General features: G+C 36.8%; 1 protein-coding gene across 2 annotated transcripts in view; it reads right to left on the bottom strand.

Annotated features, from left to right (window-relative positions):
* The window catches only part of PCDH9 (protocadherin 9), a 670823-nt gene that overhangs the window by 357540 nt on the left and 292302 nt on the right, over positions 1-20981 (bottom strand). Inside the window, exon 3 of one of the 2 annotated variants that reach the window (XM_062566919.1) lies at positions 14905-14970. The exons of the other annotated variant lie outside the window; for it this stretch is intronic. Coding sequence (XP_062422903.1) covers positions 14905-14970 — 66 coding nt within the window. The remainder of the gene's footprint in view (positions 1-14904; positions 14971-20981) is intronic. 2 annotated transcript variants of the gene reach the window in all.

Genomic DNA, 20981 nt, shown 5'->3' with positions numbered 1-20981 from the left:
CCTTGAACTTCTATGTATTTGTATACAAAACAACGTTTTTTCTTTTTTTTTTTTCCTTTTGAGAATATGGGAAGTGGGTTGGAGGATAACAATGCCTACATTTTTGCTCTCACTTCTATTTCTTTCTTCCAAAATTGCTATTGCATGAACATTTTTGCACAAACAAAAGTGTTGGATCTGAATCCTGAAATTAAAGATCACATGCGTACCAGAATGACTGAAAATAGCTACTGACTCATCAGCCCTTTTGTCTGAACTCTCTCTCTTTTCCTGCCCCACAGATCCTATATTCCTTTCCATACAGACACTGAATCAGCTTCAAGGAAAGGCACTAAAAAGTATGAGAAGCCAGATTTATTGCCTAATATTTCACTCCACATGCATAATTGGTTCAAAACTTTCATTTTGCACATTTGAAGGAACATGATATGTGCTATGATCACCATACGGTAGGCAAAGGGTAGGCATATATGCTCCTCCGTGGTAAAAATGCTCTGCTCTGTCCCCCAAAAGGGTCACCACTGTGCTGGTGTCCTGGCTCTGTTTTCATCTGTCTCCACACAGAACTGGTGATGGCTGCTGCTTCATGCTGTGGTCAGCGCTGTCAGGATGCGCAGTGTGCTCCTGGAGTCCATCTGATGGACAACCTGTCCTCTCACTGGGATTGGTCAATGTGGAAGACCACATTGAGCCTAACAGTACTGGGCATTCACAAGACTGACAACAAAATACTTAGTTCAGTCAATTTGGTGTTGCTTCTGGGTCTCTGCTTTGGCAGAATTTTAGACATTATCTTTACCTGAAAACCCTAGGTACCTACAGACTCTCCAGCACCTAAACTGTAAAGTCTTTTGTTGTGTTTATCTTGTGAACTGCTTTCTAGAGCTTAGATGCTAAGCTCTTTAAGACTGCTTCTGTGAATTTGCCCTCTCATTTTTTTAATTGTCTTTCTAATTTTTCAGTTGTACTTACAATCCTAGATAAAAGCCAAATTCTTGTGTCAGGCACCTATTATTTTGATAAATATAAACAATTCCCTGTAGATATGAATGTATGTTATTTTGTCATAGGAAAAAAAATGGTGAAAGATGACCTAAAATGACTTGGTGATTTTCAAAAAAATTGACTCCAGCTAGCTGAAAGAGATACTCCAAAGTGAATTTAAGGAAGAAATTCCTTATGTCTTTTTTTTTTTTTTTTTTAATATCTGAAAAAAACAAACAAAACCACTTCTTATAGATATTGAACTTTAATTTCAATGATGATACCTCATATGGCAACAGTATGGAAAAGATATTGTCAGCTGTAATCATCGACAATAATCTCTATATTAATATGATTAATTTTGCCTTTTAGGGTTTTACTAGTTATTCTGTTTACATGCCCTTGAACCAGTGGATTCCTGGCAGTGTATAGATGACAATTTAAAAACCACAGCTTAGACTTATGTTCTGGGATTAGTATTGAGGTAGTATTTAAGGAACAGTCAAACATACAGAAATACAGACAGATGATCTAAATTACCTCCCCTGGTTTTTCATTTCATTTAATTCCAAATTTACAGTGAATAATAGCATGTCAAAGCAATTGCTGGTTGCTTAACAAATGCCTTGCAAAAAGGAAGTGCAGGTAAAGAAGTCTAAGCTTTCACTTCCTGAATTCCCATTTCACACTGGAAATATTCTAAGTATGCTGGAAGGGTTTAAATTGTCTCTCTGCAGACTGAATTTCTGCCATTAAACTCAAAAACAATTTTGTATTGACTTTAATCAGAGCAAGATCAAACACCTACTCTTTCAGACTTACTTCCAGCTGGACTGATCAACCAACTGGAATAAAATAAAAGCATGACATAAGAAGTTCCTCGAAAGAGCTTTCAACCTTAGTCATACATGTAATGCAACAGAGTTATCTGAAGGTGTTTGCCTTTGACACAAAGCTACACTTCACCGTCGCTGCCTGTAACGGGTATTGCGTAGCACACGTCGGGGGCCTTCATGCAGGTAACGAAGGAGCTTTGGTCCAGGCAGGCACCAGTCACTCCCACCTCCTCCCAACATCACGTTCTCTAATTTTTGTCCCTCCAGCCTTTGTTTTTCCAACACTGCAATGCTGTCAATAGCTGTTCCGTTACATACTGTTTAGAGTGCCTTGTTTTAGGTACCACAGACGTCCTGAGGGTGGATTTGTATGGTCCAACATATATGGGCACTGTAAAGCTCTTAGAAAACACAGGTTCTATTATCAGTTCTGGTGGTGATTCCCTCAACTCCTTAACCACTCGCTGAATACCAACTTTTATATAAGTAGTCATATGTATAATAATAATAACTTACACATATGGTCATATGAAGATAAAATTGTAGCTCTGTCTTTATCTGATTTTTTTTTTCTTCTGAAATCCATTAGTGAGATAGGAGAGGAAAATTTCCACACGGTTATGTTAAGTGTTTTAATTCCATTGCTAACATTCAGTTTAACTGCCATATTAACCCATGAAGAATATCTTTCCCTCCTAATAAAAAGATATTTTGTGGAAAATACGAATTGGCCCATCTTAATTTTGTATGCAATGGGTGTAAATATATATATATATATATATTTGCATGTATCATTTGTGTTGTATAAATTCATCTGTGGCCTTTTAAATTGCACCAGTGATGTGATTTAATCACTAGCCTGATTTAAATCAAGAGCAGTGAAGGGTATCAGAGCAACAGGCATAGCTGTTGAAATCTTGTCAGATTTTCAAACTGTGTTAAATATCTATTGTAGTTGAATATATTTTTTCATCTGATATTTCTAGATTTGTAAAATTACAATATAAGATAACAAGCAATGCTTTGTTAAGCATACAAATTCTTCCCCACTCACTGTCAAAGACTGATACAGTGGATTATGTGATACAGCAAAAGGCTAGAGAAAGAGGAATATGAGAAACAGAAAAAAAATGAACCTAGATGTCAGTTTGGCATCCAATCAAAGCCGTTGACTTTTAACCACTGCAGCTGCCTGGGCTTTGGTTAACCTCTCATTGATTTCCCCAAATAGGATTTCAGCTAAAGCACCAAATTAAAAACTGAGACTGAGGGCTGGTTCTGTAAATTGAAAAGTGTACAAATGAATTGCTGGCAAATACACTTGGCAGCTTTCAGCCTTGCAAAACCTCTGCTTCTGGACCTAACAAAAGTTGGTATAGGTCTTTTTTTTTTTTTTTTTTTTTTTTTTTTTTCCTGAAAGAGGGGAAAGGAAAGAGTATGAAGCAAAATGTAATGATGTATAGTATCCTACTCTAAGGAAGTATACAGTGAAGTATTGGGAACAATATTAATGATAGATTTATTGTTTCTGATAGTGGATAGTATAACGAAAAAAAACACAGTGGAGATCATCTAAGAAAAAGAAAATCTCTTGTAATAAATCCCTCTGATCTGCAGTATGTTGTCAAAATGAAGTAACAACCATTTCACTTTGTGTTTTTTTCCTAACCACTGCATTCATGTGCCCAAGTATATTTATCCAAAGCTCTACAGGTGCTAAAGCAAGGCCCAGGCTGTGAGAGTTTACAATTCTGTGCTGTACAACAAATACTACAGCTCAAGACAGGCACTGTAGCAAGTCCAGATAATTGGTTTAAAAGAAATGAGCACTGTTGAAACATTTCAGAATAAAATACCTCCCCTTCCTTTCCTACAAAAATCACAGGCTGCTTATCTGCTCAGTGTCTATTCATTTAGCCTCATTAATCCTAAAACTGAAACAATTAATCTGATAGCTCATATATGCAAAAAAATTGAAGCCTCATTCTTATTCATATTCTGCATATTCAGAAACTGCTGAATTCACTACAAATGTTTGATCCCACTCTGCTCAAAACAGGTGAATTATTACAAACGAGGAGAACTTTTTACAGCTATTAGGTAACGTATCTGCATCTTTCCCTGAAGAAGGAAATAGTAACAAGCTTTTATCCAGAACAGACTAAATTTCTATAGATGAGAGGAATCACCAGCATAAGGCTAATGGCAAATGTCCATTGACTTTTATGGGGATAAAGGTGTCCCTATCTATGCTTTTTCAGTCACTGACAAAGATGGTGCTGAATTACATTTTATATATCACTTCTGTTTATCTGCCCAAGACAGCATTGCCGGCTTATACTGACATTTTACGTCCTTAATCAATTTCTACATTTGAAAGCTTATCAAATTCTGCCCCCAGTGACAACCATGTGAGCTGGATTTTATAGGTCTTCCTGTGGACAAAATCTAATGTCATAAATGCATGGTATTAAGAAAAAAAAAAGGTGGGCAAAAATATTAGCATACACCATTTCAATCTCTGTTAGCAGAGTTTTACCAAAATTATTTAACCAAATTCACTTGATATGATTTGGCAAAGCAAAACAAAAACAAAAACAAAAAAGCCCCCAAAACAGTAACAACCACATGAACTTGAAAGCTGTGTTTCAGCTCCAGGTTCAGACACCCAAATTAAGGCATCCATAATACAAATGTCTAAGCTCCAATTATAGTCAGTGAAATACTTAGGATTTCATTCAGTTATCTAAACATACGTATCTACCACCACTGGAGATATTATAATGCCATCTACTCTCTACCTGCCACTCCAGGTTGGCTCAGATCTCCTACTATTTCTTACATCTTTACGTGGATATCTTGGGTACTTCAGGGCAGTGTGAGCGGGCAAATGAATGGAGCTCCTATTCAATCCTGCTGAGAATCAGTCCTGCTGAGTCTAAAGAGCAATTAATATTACCATATAGTACATAGCTAGATTCAAAATCTATTCAAATATCCATTTACAACATGTGACAAGATACCTAAGAAACAACTTATCATAAACAGGTGAACATCAAACATCAAAAGAAAAAAAAGATTTTCTCTCTCTCTCTCCTTTTTTTTTTTTTTTTTTTTTTTTTAATGGAGGGGGACACTGTAACCTCCAAATAAAGGATAAAAAACAAGAAAACAAGATTAGATATAATAGCATGAATCATACTTGTAACTTTCTTTTTTTCCCACAACTTTCCATTTAACATGAGGCCTCAAAGCCTTGTGATTTATGGAACACAATGTTCTTTCTCCTTTCTATTTCTCTTCCCCCACCCCCAACCAAGGAAAAATGCAACTGAAACATTTCCTTCAGCAGGAAAACAAAAAATGTTTTAGTAGGGATATGAAAGATGAAGAAAACTTGCGAAGAAGTGTGTCCATGCATACTTCCCCATCTCTCCCACCTACTATGATAATTACTAGTTTAGGATAACAAAACAGTGTTAACAATAGTATGCAAACAGGAATGCCCAAGCAATTTCTTATCAAATTAATATGCTGTCACATCCCTCACAATTTTGTGGTACATCCTCCCAGAGATCTGGCATCTTAGGAACATTAAGTTGGTATATATCCTCCCTTAAAATGTTTACTGATACATGAAAGATCTTATTGTTTTTCTGCTCCCTCAATGAAAACTCAGCTTTTAAACAAAATATATCTGTAGGAGGACTAAAAGATGTCATTTTTAAGAACATAAATCAGTACTACTGTTCAATTATGCTTATAATGCTGTATGTTGATTTTTTTAAATTTATTTTGTGTATGATTATAATCCTGGAAGAAAACAGAGAATTTGTTGTATCTCTTTAACTAATGGGCTTTGAATTCCTATACAGGACCAGCCTTTCCAAAACATTTCAGCACCTTCTTTACAAGAAAGAACAAGCTATCACCATCAAATTGGCTACACATATGTAAGAGTGGTTTGTTTCACACTTCAGTGATGCACCAAAAAAAAAAAAAAACACGCTGAACCATTTGAAAAATCAGACTGAAAGGTAACAGCATCAATAAAGCATGTAGAAGGTACAGGACTGAAGATGAAAGCCTAAACCGAGGGAAATACTGAGTATGTGAAAAACATTTTACATTCTCCTGTTTCTCTTTCTGCATAAGAATGCATGGTAATATATACAAAGTGCCTGTTCTCTTCATAAAAATGCATACAGTATGTTGCAAAAATGCATACAGTTAGGGGTTCATCTTAAGTGCCTGTATTGCAAACATGCCAAGTGGGAAACAAATCACGGGATGGATCCAGGCCTCTGAGGAAAGGGGAGGAGGAGGGGTTGGGCTCAATGCAAAGGGGCAGCTCGAACGCATGGAGCTTTGCACTGGAGCAGCAGGTGATGAGCCAGTCAAGAGCTGACCGGTGAAGATCAAGGTGGACGTTTGGGCATGTGCTTGACACAGGCTGCCTGATCCAGAAGAGGAAATAAACTCTTTTTTGCTCAACTGGAGGAAGCCTCACCATCACAGGGGCTGGTTCTCATGGTAGATTTGAATCACAACAGTGTTTTTTTGAAAGGGCAACATGGTGGAGCATAAAAATTCCAAGAGATTTCTGGTGAGCCTTGAGAAATATTATTTTGACACAAGTGGCTGACAAATTGACTAAAGAGACTCAGCTGAACCTGTTATTGAAGAATAAGGAAGAGCCAGCCAGAAATGAGAAAGTTGATGGAAGCCTGGGCAGAAGAAACTATGAGATTGTAGTGTTTAAAAAACAGAAGAAAACTTTTTTTTTTTTTTTTTTTTTTTTTTTAAGTAAGAAGTTCCTGTCCATTTCCATGTCCATCATTCAAGAGAAGGAGAATGAGAAGGATCAGGGCAACTACAGGCCAGCAAGCCTGGCCTCACTACTTAGCAGGTCCTCCTCTGTCCAGAAACATACAGGACAAGGAGGTGATGGTGAACAGCCTACATGGATTTATCAAGTCCAAATTCTGCCTGAACTTCATTAGTTTCTGTGATGCTATGACTGCCTGCCTCTGTGATAAAGGTTTACCTTTATGTCCTCAAGGCTTTCGATGCTTTCACCCACACAAAGGATCCAGCCAAACTGCTGGGATATGGCTTGGATGGGGGGGACCATAAGGCAGCTACAAAACTGCCTGAACTGCCAAGTTTAAAGGCTTGTGATCAGACATACATCTGCCAACCAGCAGACAGTCACTGCTACTGCTCCTCAGGGGCTGATCATGGGCCAATACTGCCTTATGCACCTGATGTCCTTATTAATGACCTGGATTATAAGCAGAAAGCACCCTCTCAAACGATGTCAAGCTGGGGGTGGAAGGTCAGGCAAGCACCCTGTATACTGGGGAGCAGAGCTGCTCCTCAGAGCGACCTTGTCAGGCTGCAGAAATGGGCAAGAGGAACCTTGTGAAGTTCAGCTATGGCAACCACAACATCCTTTGCCTGGGAGGTAATAATTCCATGCAATAATGCAACAAAATAGACTGGGGGCCTGCTGGATAGAAAACAGTTTTGCAGAAAAGGAGCTGAGGGTCCCAGTGAACAAAAAGTTCAACATGAGTCAGCAGTGCATCCTTGAGACAAAGACCAAATGCATACTTAGTTGCATTATTAAAAATGTAGGCTCAGGGAAGTGATTTTTCCCTTCTATTCAGCACTTATGAGACTGCATCTGGAGTACTGTGCCCAGTTTGGGGCTCTCCAGTGCAAAGAAAACATTGTCAGAGTAGAGCGAAATGAGCAGACCGAGCAGATTAGGGGACTGGAGCACATGGTATGCAAGGAGAAGCTCCAAGAGCTGGGTGTTCACTCTCGAAAAGAGAAGGTTAAGGGGAGACCCTATTGCTGCTTCAGCTGCCTAATGGGAGGGTACAGAGAAGATGAAGTCAAACTCTTGCAAATGCACAGTGACAGTATGAGGAGCAACACAGACAAGTTGCAACAAGGGAAATTCCAATCTGATATGAGGAAAAAGGGTGGCCAAACACAGGCTGCCCAGAGAGTCTGTGATGCCCTGCTTGAGCAAAGCCACAAACAACCTGATCAAAATTAGCTCTCTTTGAGCAGAAGGGCTTTGTTGTTCTTGTTCTTGTTTTGTTTTTTAAATCAAACGACCTCTGGAGGTCCCTTCCAAACCAGATTATTCTGTAATGATGTGGTAATATTCTACTCATATAGTAAGACTCTAGAAATAATTACATAGATAGCCTTAATATATTTAATACTTTTCATTCTTAAATAAAAATTAAATGGATAATAGATCATTTTTATCTGTGAAATACAGCAAAACGGATCTATTTAAACATTTACAAATAATACTAGAACTATTTTTAATTCCTTGAAGAATTCTGGGTATACTATTAGAAAAATTATTTATAAAGTTGTATTTCAATACCTTCTAGGAGGTAAACAATCTGACAGAGTATTAAGGTGTCCAATGACTTGACACTGTCATAACATCCAAGCACTCAACTTTTTATTATATGAAAGATTCATCTTTCACAGAAAAATAGATAAATGAGATGTCAAGAAAAAGAGGGTAGAGGATGCTCAAGTTGGAGAGTAGTAGTTAAATCTACGTGCAGAAAATGACTGACATCCCCACTTCAACCTATTCTATATTATAAAGGGATCACTGAGTCACAGAAAGTTTATGAAATTTTGTGAAAGAGAAAAAAGGGCAGGAAACCTTATTCAAAATCACAGTTCAGTTTTCCCTAGAAAGTAGAAATCCTCAAACAAAGGATATTTTTCAGAACACATTGGGAAACTACCATAAAATTTGATTGCAAGGATTTTTTTTTCTAGTTGTAGTTCTGATATACAAATTAACACCAACCGTCTTATTATTTAACTCTTTTTCTCCTCCATGATAGACAAATATTTAATGAAAATAATCTCTACTATGATTGTGAACAGAGTAAAGAAGTTTTAATTTCACATCCATTTTTCCTCAGGTCCCTGAGAAACTCAGTATAATCTGAGGTGTACAGAATGCTTCCTCCGCATCTCTTTACAAGTATTCACCACAATGCTAATATTTATTTAGATGTACCCAAAGAAACTGTGCAACACCAGGAGAAATCCTGCTGAACTTTACCAAACAGCGTAACCATACTTAGATTCAGGAATAGTGCAGAATAAGTGTGGTTTTTGATTTAAATTAGGTCTTCAGTTTTACTTACAAATGTGTTTGCTTAAAGCCTGAGTTCGCCTTACTCAGATGTACTGATAACCTCTTATTATCAGTTGCACTAGAAGGAACACACAAGGCTCCTTTCAAAACCAGATATGAGGAAATCCACATAAGGGACTATTACATTATTTCTGCTAAGAAAATATACCTCAAAAATGTCTCAAGAAACCCAGCAGCCAGTAAAGTTATTAACCTAGGATTTGCCTTTAGTTCTATTTTTAATTACTGTATGTTTTTTATTCAGTTTTGTTTAATTACTGCATATTTATTTTGTGTCATGAAGAGAAGCTAGAGACACAAGAATTCCACTAAAACTATATAATCCTTATAGTGTAGAATGTAGAGTAGGTCCCCAACTGAACAGATAATACATGTTTTAAAATATTAAAATATTATGCACATATAATAAATCATGACTGACATCATTATTTTTATTTAAATACTATTTCTATATAGATATAAGCTAAAGAATCACCTTCCTATTTTATCATTAGGAATAAAAGCATTACATAGTATAAGAGATAAAGAAAACAGAAATATTTAGAAATACCGACAGCAGTATCTCGCTTCCAATGGGAAACTCCTAGGAAATACCATTGCAATTTCCTAGGAAATGTCATGCCCAGAGAAAAAGAAAAAGATGTACCTATATAAAACAAGATTATGATTTGCAATAGATGCCAAACAAGGGTGAGAGATGACATCTACATTTACATTCCCATACGAGCCATTAGACCTGTCATAACAACACTCAGACAGAAACTTGAATACTTTCGCTTAACGTTGCAAGAGAAAAGCGCAGACAAAGAGGAGCTTATGTAAGGGCAGTCTGGAGGCACAGCTCTTCACAAGGACAGACAGACTTGGCTTAACCATTTCAACAAACACATTGCATCTACTCCATACATTCTACATGTATCACACTCCCACCTTCATAACATGCATATAAACTTGTTGATCAAAGTATTGGAATATTGTGAAATAGAAGAGGAATAAATCTGTCTGCACCCCAGTAGGGCCCTTGGTTTTCCATATGCCACTTCACGTGCTTCTGCTGTACATCTGTCTCATAGCAAACATAAAATGGTTAGATTCACTATCAATTACAGGCTGGAACTAGTTTGATTTCAATTACAGCAGGAGAGAAAAACAGCTGGGAAATCCCCAAAGGGAGGTGCAGGATCCAAGGGGGTGAATCAAAAATCCGAATGGTACATTGCACACTACTAATTAGGGAGAAATGAAGTCAAGATATATGTGTAGATATCCATTTATATAAATACCTGAAGTGGGTCTGTTTCATTACAACCACATCTGCAGACAGAAAAAAAAATACCACTTCATTGACCAAAATCTATTTAAATTAATTTGAAAGAGGAAGTCATGAGGAATTTAATGATGGTTCCAGACTAGAGAGAGTCTTACTTTTGAAAACAAAATCAAAATCAAACCTAATTAAAATGAAGATCAATGTTTGTTCAACATCCCTGAGTTACATTCAAGTTAAGAGACTGCTTTTAGCAGTTAACAGGCAAAGAGTTATGACTGGAACAAAACAGAAATTGTGAAAACCCCTGCTACCGTTAGTAACTGTGTCTATAAATGCCAACTGCAAATAATAACATGTATAGAACGTTCCTCTTTAAAGACTCCTGATGAAAGCAATTATTATCATGTAACTTCAACTGCAGATAAAAAACCCGTGGCTTATGTAGAAATATGTTTTTATATGATCTACTATTTGGAAATCAAGGCCTTAGTTCATTCTCTACAGCACAGTGTCTCTTTGCACTCTCTAAGAAAGATTTTGTAACTTTGGGACTCATAATCATGAGTTTCATGCTTATAATACACTCTTTACAAATTTTGCCTTTCCTCCTGCTTTTATTATTCCATGAACCCTTTTCCTCTCTCTTATACACAAACTCTTATAGTGGTGTTTTTCTTTTTCTCCTTACAAAGGAACAGATGTTAATGTTATTAATGCCAAAGCACCACTATATTCTATGATTATATGAATCCTAGAAGGGATCATTTTCATCATCCATCACAAGGTAAAGTCTACCCCCAAGCATTGCTCAGTTAAATGAGACCCTGAATACATTTGTCCATCTGTAAATAAATAAATTAACCTAGCATGAACTGGAAAACAAAGCTGCAATAGATTAACTCCATCATGCAACTGCTGCTAACTTCACACTTCTGTAGCACATTTGGGGTGGGAAAATAGAGGGTGATAGAAACTTCAGTGACAACTGCTAATTGGTGATATCAAGGAGATTGGCCTGAGGCTATGTGGCTAGTGAAGCCACTAGTGGATCACATCCACAACATGATTTAGAAAGAAATAGTTTAGAAATTGTTAAGACAATAACTACTCATGTGAGAACACATACTTGGACAGCTAACACCATGTACGAGGTGGAACTTGAACTGTTGTATGTCTGGACCAGGCTGCCAAAGAGGACCTAGTCATGGCAAATGGTCAGACTGTGTGTCCTATTCTCCCGCGTGTTGGTCTAAACTAGACCAAAAGGGCTGGGGCGTTGAGTGGCGTCAGTGCATTGTGTGTATGTGTGTGTGTCACAAAATAGAAATGTTACAACAGAAATCACCATCCACCCACTACCATCCATTGCACTTAGTAAACACATTTTAGATTATACATCAACTGAGTACTGCGGTTCCCTTCTTGCATCTAATCCACCTCTTCCCATTTCCCCCAAGACATCCCATCATCTGACCTAATGCATAATCAGTCACACCAGAGGTAGGAATTTCTGCATCTAATCTTTGAGTTGAGCTACCACCTACATTAAAAGCAATGACTAAAATTTAACTTAAAGTAATAAAAAATCCATTAGGTCTCTCTGAAACTAGTTTTGTAGATTCTATTATAAACAATGTTGATGGAGATTTACTTTGCCAAGAAGTCTTTAGAAAGAGACTGTGTAATAGCTATTTAGATGAGCAAAGTGCTCACAGGTAATTCAACTGTTTTTTTTTTTTTTAAAGCAACAATACAATATACCTTTATTCATACTCAGTAACACATTACAGATGAACAGTCCTTATTCATACCACTATCAACATTAGATAGCTATTGCACAGGCTGTAAAGATACATCAATTTTAACACCATAAAAATCAATTAAAATACTTAAAATAGTTTCCATAAATAAGATGTTGGAGGAGTTTTACAACATCAAACTGTTACACTGATAGAACTGTGGTTTTGATTAAAGTGATTAGCCATATTGCTAACATCAGTTGGAAAAAATCATAATTTTTCATTCCCAGTATCAGCTAGTAGATTATAAGAGAATGAATTTGCATTTTTTTTTCTAGGACAAGCAGGGGAAGTAGTATACCCATTTGTTTGACTCTCTTGACCTATTCAAACTAGCTGAAATGATTTGTTGGACAAAGAGCAATAATTCTTGGGGAAAGGCTGAGAGAGTTCCAAAAAGTCTTCCCAGAAATTAGCTTAAAAGTTTAGAACTTTCAGAAAGTACTTACCATCCAACTTCTATCCAAATGCTCTCACTAATGTCTGAATCTCTTGAAAATTCAATTTATAATGTAATGTATAAAACAATATATATTTTTCTTTCAAAAAGTGGACTAGATCACCAGATCATGAAGCATTATTTCTACTTAGAATTTTAAATAAAACAATATCAGGATTCTTTGTTTTGTCATTAATATCCGATGTGATAAAATGTTAGCGGAAATGCATAAAGAGATGGCTCCTGCCAAATCAGTACAATCTCCTACAGCAAGACATTCAAAAATTCAGATAAGAGTTTAAGCTGTTTAGTCTTATATGGTGGTATTATGCTGCCTGAGTCAACATCAGGATTGTCTTGAGCAGCCATCCATTGGCTCCATTGCTTGTAATGGGAATTTACACATAGCTACCTATGCATAGGCATCTAAATTTCTAGTATCTAGAGCTGAATCGTACTCATTACTGTGATCACTTTAAATTATTTTATTCTAACTATGGTTAGCCTTTTCCCTTCAAATTCCTTCAAAGTTCTTGCATTACTGAATTAATTTTTGTTTACAATCACTGCATCCTACTATAGCACTAGAGAGAGGAGATACATATATGCAGATAAGAGATATCTGTATCAGTTGTATTGGATACTAATAGCGATTCAGCATGTGTATATGCTAAATATAGGCAATAAAAAAGGATACATATATATAGTGTTTATGACTATCTGACAGAACTTCAATGCTTAGAAACCTTATTCAAAACACTTTACAGTAGAAAATCAACACAATTCCTTACCTCTGAAATGCTTATATTGAACTGTTAATAAGGCTATAAAGTCAAACTCTCAGTAGTCACAAAACAAAATTTTAACATCTGATACTCAGGAAACTTTCTTATTTTGATATCACTTAAAGCAACTGCCACATAGTGCTTAGTTCTGAGGGAAGGGAGATATAGTGTTGTGGAGACTTTTACTGTAAGTTTGTATTTTGAACAGTTGAGCAAATAAACTTATAGGTATCATGAGAGGACACTACATTTAGATTACTTTTATATTTTTTAACCTTTCACACACTTAGAATTTCTGAACTTCTAATCAACTCTGTCTAACATGCTGTAGGTGACCCTGCTGAGCAGGGAGGTTGGACAAGATGATCCAGGGCTACGAGGATGATCAGAGGGCTGGAGCACCTGCCCTACGAGGAACGGCTGCGAGAGCTGGGCCTCTTCAGCCTGGGGAAGAGAAGACTGAGGGGGGATCTGATCAATGTGTACAAGTACCTAAGGGAGGGTGTCAAGGGGACGGGGACAAACTCTTTTCAGTTGTCCTGTGTGACAGGACAAGAGGCAATGGGCAGAAATTGAAGCACAGGAAGTTCCGCCTGAGCGTGAGGGGGAATTTCTTCCCTGTGAGAGTGACGGAGCCCTGGCACAGGTTGCCCAGAGAGGTTGTGGAGTCTCCTTCTCTGGAGATCTTCAAGGCCTGGCTGGATGCAACCCTGTCTACCATGCTCTAGGTGACCCTGCTTGAGCAGGGGGGTTGGACTAGATGATCTCCAGAGGTCCCTTCCAACCTTACTGATTCTGATTCTATGACTCTATGAAGTGAAGTTTTCTAATACAAATTTTAGAAGGATCCGCTTTAAAAAGTACAGCTTTTGGACAGACACTGATACCTCTGTTCAGCTTGCATTTACTTTGTCTCACAGAAAAACAGCATGGAAACCACTGGGATTTCTTGGGGATTCTGCACAGAGAAAAAAACTATGCTTCTAAACAGAGCATGGTTCCTCCTTACTGCAGAGCTTCAGAAATCAAAGCATTCAATCCTGGCCCTTGCCTGAGCACTTTCATTGAAAGTGGACAACAGACACTTAGCAACAACTGGACTCCTTTTCTGAGAACTGGATGCAGTGCTTAAAAGTACTGTTTTTTTCTTTGGCTTCCTGGGTTGGAGTCCTGAGCAAGAGTTATACAAGACTAACAAGACTATACCTGGAGAAAAGTACTAGTCAACAGGTCCAGCTGTGAACCACAAATTGCTCTGATGAGCACGAGCTAGCCACTCACTTGCCTCAGAAAAGATAACAGAAAAGGTCTTATTATAACCTTCAAATGAGAAAATAGCTTTTCCCCATGCCAAATGCTACTGCACAGTTGTAGCTTGCTATAGGCACTACTTCAATTTCACACCAGTGTGATAATGTTTTAATAAAATGGAAGTATGCTTGCCTAAATTTGCAGTAATGCACTACTTTTGAGCCCTGCAGGAGTTTTGTCCATTTAATTCAGTGACAGCAGGGCCCAAAATATCTAACTTAAAATTAAATGTTTATTTTGTTTATTTCAGTGGATCTGATATCTTACCACCCATGGTTTGTCAGGTACCCAAATCTCCCACAAGTACTTCGGCATATCTCCAAATTTCAGTGCCTAAAAAGCAATAATATTTAAATAAAAAGATGTGTCACTTACTACAGATCTTCAGATATCCCACCTCCCCATTGGCCCATATTGGTAATATATAAAGCAAAACTATGAACAAATTTCTACTGAAGGAAGATAAATAATGCTTTACCAGGGTTCACAAACTTCAGAGTTCACAGCCAAATGTTACCAAACATATGCTTGATAACATTTAAAGTGCTACAGCAAACCTCAGTTTGGTTTCCAAAGGCTGATTATATAACATATTGCTGCAACCAGGCAACAAAATTTCAAAGAGCAGAGTAGGTTTTTATTGTTCTGTTTAGTGAACTACCAATTGAAATTGCTCTCTCATAATAGGAAGAAAACTTTTTTTAAAAAAAAAATAATGCGCTATTAAGCTTTTTATTAAGATATTATTAATCAACCCTGAGACTCTAAAAAGCAAAAACAGCAGATCTCTAAAACTACAATTAAAGCTGTGTTTAATGTGGGAGCATTAATGGACGTTCATACTCTGTCACTAACTGCTGAATATAAATAGCACTACATACTTCAGTTTCCCTCCTGGGAATAACAGGACACCCCAAAATACAGATTCTCAAAGGCCACTGGGACTCTAGAGTCAAAAGGGCTCTATGTTTATGGGATTAAAAGGGAACTGTGGAGGGAAAGCTCAGCAGGTTACTAACTTTGCAGAATCTTCAAAACTGCATTTTTCAGCAGGAATTAAGTTAGTTAGTTATCCAACCTGACAACAGAATAGCACCACAATAATTCTGAACAATTTAAGCCCGGACAATGCACACATTTGGAAGGACAGCCAGAAACACAGGTATTAGCACAGCACCATGCCTTTGTACCCTTTTATTGGAGGGGGAAGTGGGAAGAAATCTTCCTAGAGAGAGAGAACGCTATATTGAGAACAGTATATTTGGAAAACTGGACAATTCGAAATCCACTACGTAAAGTAAAATGCCCAAATTCCAAACAAACATTTTATGCACCATATTCAGAAAGGATATGAATTCAGAAAGGAAACAGAATTGTTTACCCATTCCACTACCATCATAAGTGAGCAAAATCTTCAGAAACTTTTACATCAAATAGTACTTTACTCGTAATGCAAAACACATGTCTCTTCCAAAGTACTCCCAACAGATACCTCAGATATCTTACACGAGTTCTGTGTTCTTGGAGAATTATATCACAGTTCTAAAAGCTTTTTCAAGAACTCTCCTTGAAAGCAGAAAGTCATCTTAACTATTTATATCTACCAAAAGTACTCCTCTGATATCTTAAGTCACATTTCTAGCTAACTTCAGGAGGTCCCTTTTTTGCCATCTAACATTTCATTTAAAAGAAAAAAAAAAAGCCTCACACACTTCACACAAGGATAAATCAGCTATCTGGGCTTACACTGAATCAAAAGGTACTTACACAATCCATAGAGATTAGTAAGTGTAGCTTAACAGAAAGGTAAAAGCCACTGAGAATGCCTCATTCTAAAATCTGCCAATGCTTCCCTCTGATATTTTACATGTGATTGTTTTCCTCATTTGAATGAGTACAAATGAAGTGCAATTCACCCAAAGGCAACAGAATTAAATTGGTGGAAACGCAGAGGGGAGTCCCTGAGGATCAAGTTCTCTTTTAGAGTGTATATTGCACAGTTCCATCTGTTTTGATAAAAATGAATGAGTTTCTGAAGGCAGATTGTGTGCCATATTATCAAATACCTTCTTATGTGTTAGAAAGTCACCTTTACAAAAATAGCAAGTATTGTTTCCTGAAAATAACTGGAAAGCAATGACGAAGAGTAATTTCAATAACAACATATAATGAATGTTTCTCCATCCCTCTAACAAGGTAAAAGCTTAGTGAGACCATCAAATTTAAAATTAAAAACAAGAATAAAATCCGTTCATGAAGCTTCAGAACACAATGTAAAATGCATGGCATCATTAAACACCGTGCATTTTACTCTGCATATCTATTTTCCCAAGAAGCAGCCTATTGAATAAACTCTACTTCAGAATTAAAACGTCTCTACACTTTTGCCTTGCTTTTGGGAATGGTTAATCTTGTTACATATTGCAGGATCAGCAAAGAGAATGGGGGGTACAACAGCTTCTCTGGCTGCCCATCGTTCTACAGCTTCTCTGTGTCCACAGCACCACTAGAAAGCAGGAAGAAAAAAGGTTCCTGGTCTCAGTCTTGCAATCAGTGACAACTCCTACTGGAAGTAACCTTGGACTCTTCACCCAAATAAATTATGGCTGAAGGCAGAGAAAGGGCATTGATTCATTTAAAAAAAGGGGGGGGGGGAAAGTAACACGAGTAAATGAAAAATATCATTAAATCACAAAGAACAGTTTAAAGTGATTGCTCTCATAGAGGATGATCCCTTGCCCCAGAGTGTAGAAAGCACTCCAAGAACTAAATGATCCAAAAGCATGAATTCTGGAATGGGCTCATGATTGGTATATATGTTTCATATACAGCACTGGATTTCAGGTGGTCTTAAATACATTTAAGTTCTTCCTCCAAAAATGTTCAAAATAATGTAAGGTATCATAAAACAGGTAATATCTGGATCTTTAAAACTTAACACATCTTTTCCTCCACAACCGTTCTCCTATTTCATAAACTGACATCAGCAAGATCCTTCAACTGAAATGCACGCAGGCTTTTTATTTCATCTATTATCCACCATTTACAAACAAAAAGATTGTGAGAATGCCTTGAGCTGAACAGTTTGGGTGGAGGAGTGAAATGACAAAGTCAGCATTACAGATGAGATTGCAACCCAATAACAAGGAAGATAGCACAAAAAACCTTGCCAATTGCCTTTTTTCCCAATAAAATGAGCAGACAGAACCACAGACCTGCAAAGAGTAATGAAAACAACCTACTGTGTCATCATTTTATGCAAGAAAGCAAGGGAGAGGGAAGATTAGCCTAAAACTCCTACAATAATATGGATTTTTCAGCTGACAAAAGCAATACTATATAAAATCTTTTCTGTGCTTTATTTTTAATTACCTTCTATCCTTTAATGAACAAGAAAGTACTTGATCTTGAAAGTCCTTGTGCAGTCAAAACTCCCACTAAAATTAATGGGACTTTTTTTCCAGACTAAGAGTTCTCAGAACAGGCCTCAAACTTAGCTCTGTCTAGGAATCCATTAATCTAACTTTTTAGTTTTTCCTCTCTTTTTCTCCCAGGATCATACATTCAGAAACAGAGAAACCAGAAAATATAATTAGGAAAAAAGCCTGCTGCACTCTACTAGCCTCAAATGTTTAGTGATATTCCATAAGTAAAACCCTAATTCTGTCTGTTACCTGGACACTGAATTTTTTATCTTCATACAGATATCATAACAGAGTGCCTGTAGAGTTTAAGCTATCTGAATCACACCACTGTTTATACAATATGTATAAACTCTCTAATCAAGCAAATTTCTCTAAAACCAGTGGATCAAAATATAAAGGAATCTGAACATCCAGAATCTTGCTCCCATCAATGGGACCTGCAAAATATTGCTATCTTCCTGGAAATTAGAGGAAAGTGAAAAAGATGTCAATAGGGCATGAAGAAAATAAGGAGTTGGGGTTTTATTCCTGTTTCATCCCTAAACCTCACACAGCTCATGACATAATTGTGCAATTTAGAGACAGAAAGGAGCAATCAGATCTTTATTTGGGTACCTCAGTAATCATCTCAATCTGCAGATTGTTCATCACTCATTTTAAAGCAGTGGCAATTCATATGGGTGAGGGGAAAAAAAAGCAAGTAAGGAAGTTCTGATTCAAAAGAACTTACTAGCTTTTTGGCTATAACACTCTAGCACCATTACGCCATCATAATTCTCAATTTTCCTCCACTGAAACAGTACATGAGGCTCTTACACAGAAATAAAAATAAAATACACCACAACCAATCAGGTAGTATTAACAACGGTGTCTTAGGAAAAACTGCAAGACTTGTTTATGGCTTACTGTTAATAAGCCTTAGCAAGGAAAATTTCCTTTGTTTATCTCTACACTTCAATGACACAGTAACATATATAAAAGAGCGAGCTTACAGGACAGCACAGCATTTAATTGCACATTTAGAGTGCCAGTGTACTGGCTGTACTGCCGAAACATACAGTCTAGAAATGACTCTGCATGGCTCCTTACACAGACTTATATCTTTCTGTGAAGTAGCTGTAAGATCTGTGAAGATTCTGTAACAACATCCTCATTTATGAAGAATTCAAGATGAACTACGAACCTCTTAATTGTGATGAAGAAATAAGAGTCAACAGATGACAGAAAAAAAGAGAAATAAGGATGGTGGACTGACTTGCACTATTACACTTTCATACACACTCACATACATGCACAAAATACCTTAACAATAAGCATTTAATTGAACAAGCAGCACCACCAGATAAGCCCTTGTCAACTTACTAGGTTCTTCTCTTTGCCAGCTGGCATGGCTTCAACTGTCTTCAGCATCCCTTTGCCTACACCTTGTCTTTATTTTTAAATGCTGTACTTGAAAAGAGTTGAATAACCACAGAAAAAAATAAGAAATGAATAATTCCTAATGGTGATGATTTCTTGTCATTGGAGAAGGGGGAAAAAAAAAAAAGAAAGTAAGAGCAACAACTTCAGCAGTTACAGGCATGAGCAAATTTGCATTTTTTCAAAGGCACAAAATCACTTCACTAAAGGATGAAGTAAAACCTTAAAAGGCAGATTTTAATTTATTAAAAAAAAAAAACTAAATTAAAGAATGTAATGTTAGTGTTGAAACTGAAAGGTTCACAAGGCATGCAATTATCTTCCTGTATGAGCAATTAAGTATGTTTTCAGAAAGACAAATGAACATTTTGTTAGGTAAAGAAATCAAGCACATTTTTCACTGTTCATTTTTTAAACCTGCTCTGGAAGTTACCTGTACTGGTGTCAGTAGTGAATACAAGCTACAAAAAAAAATCTGATGAGAGAAATGTCCTGAAGATCACAGACAAATTGTACCCTATCAGGAGAAAGAGAAAGAGACTTCATAGTCAAAGTTTGACTCTCAAAGCATGTGCATTCCCCCATACAACCTCTGCACCTGTAATATACTGCTCTATACTTTCAAAATTTTATTGTAAAGATCATGTTTCTTGGTAACCATAGACTTTTATTCCCTGGTTTTGTTTTAGACATCTTTGTTAAATAAATCTCTAGTACTTGACTAGTAACTCTTTAAATGAGATGCAAAAAGTAAGCAACACTGAAAAGACAATGCAAACGGAACAGAAAGTCTACCTCCCAATGAATTCATTTCCCTTATCTATTTATCACCTACGTAATGCTTAATTTACACTGATGTCCTGATGTGAGACCATTTCACAAGTTAGAACTTTATCATGTATAGTACAGAATATATAATTCCAATGGAATGGTACATATTTGGAACACAAAGATATGTAGAGGTATTCCATACATAAGAACAACATAACAGAATTATTAACTACCTTGGTATTTCTACTGCCTTGGTATTTCTACTACAGCATAATTCTTACTGGCCAAAACGTGCTTGGACTGACTTTTAATTACTGACAGTTTATAACCGGATTCAGCCATAAAACAAATTTGTATTAACTGTCTGTGCATATCAAATTACTGTGTCTTTTTGTTTATTTAGGGTTCTCCGAAATTACGTTCTGATTCCTCCACTTCATTTAGCACTTTGTCAAGGACAGAGGAAAGACGTGATCAAATAAGACAAAGAATAACGTGTGGTTCTTGATAGATGCCCATTATTTAGGCCTGTGTGCATTACTCCTACATGAAATAAATTGGTGGTTTAAACATAACTCAAGAGTAGACATGATATATCTATGAAAAGCCACAAATAAAATACTTATTGGAAACTCTAAGGCCAAAAGATCAAAGATTCAAACCGCTGCCTGACCAACACTGACTGGCTCTTCAAGAATAGCATTGACGTACGCAGGTGTGCAGCACGAA

The sequence above is a fragment of the Rhea pennata genome, chromosome 1 (genome assembly GCF_028389875.1).
Source record: "Rhea pennata isolate bPtePen1 chromosome 1, bPtePen1.pri, whole genome shotgun sequence".
NCBI lineage: Eukaryota > Metazoa > Chordata > Aves > Rheiformes > Rheidae > Rhea > Rhea pennata.
This window is presented reverse-complemented; position numbering and strand designations above follow the sequence as displayed.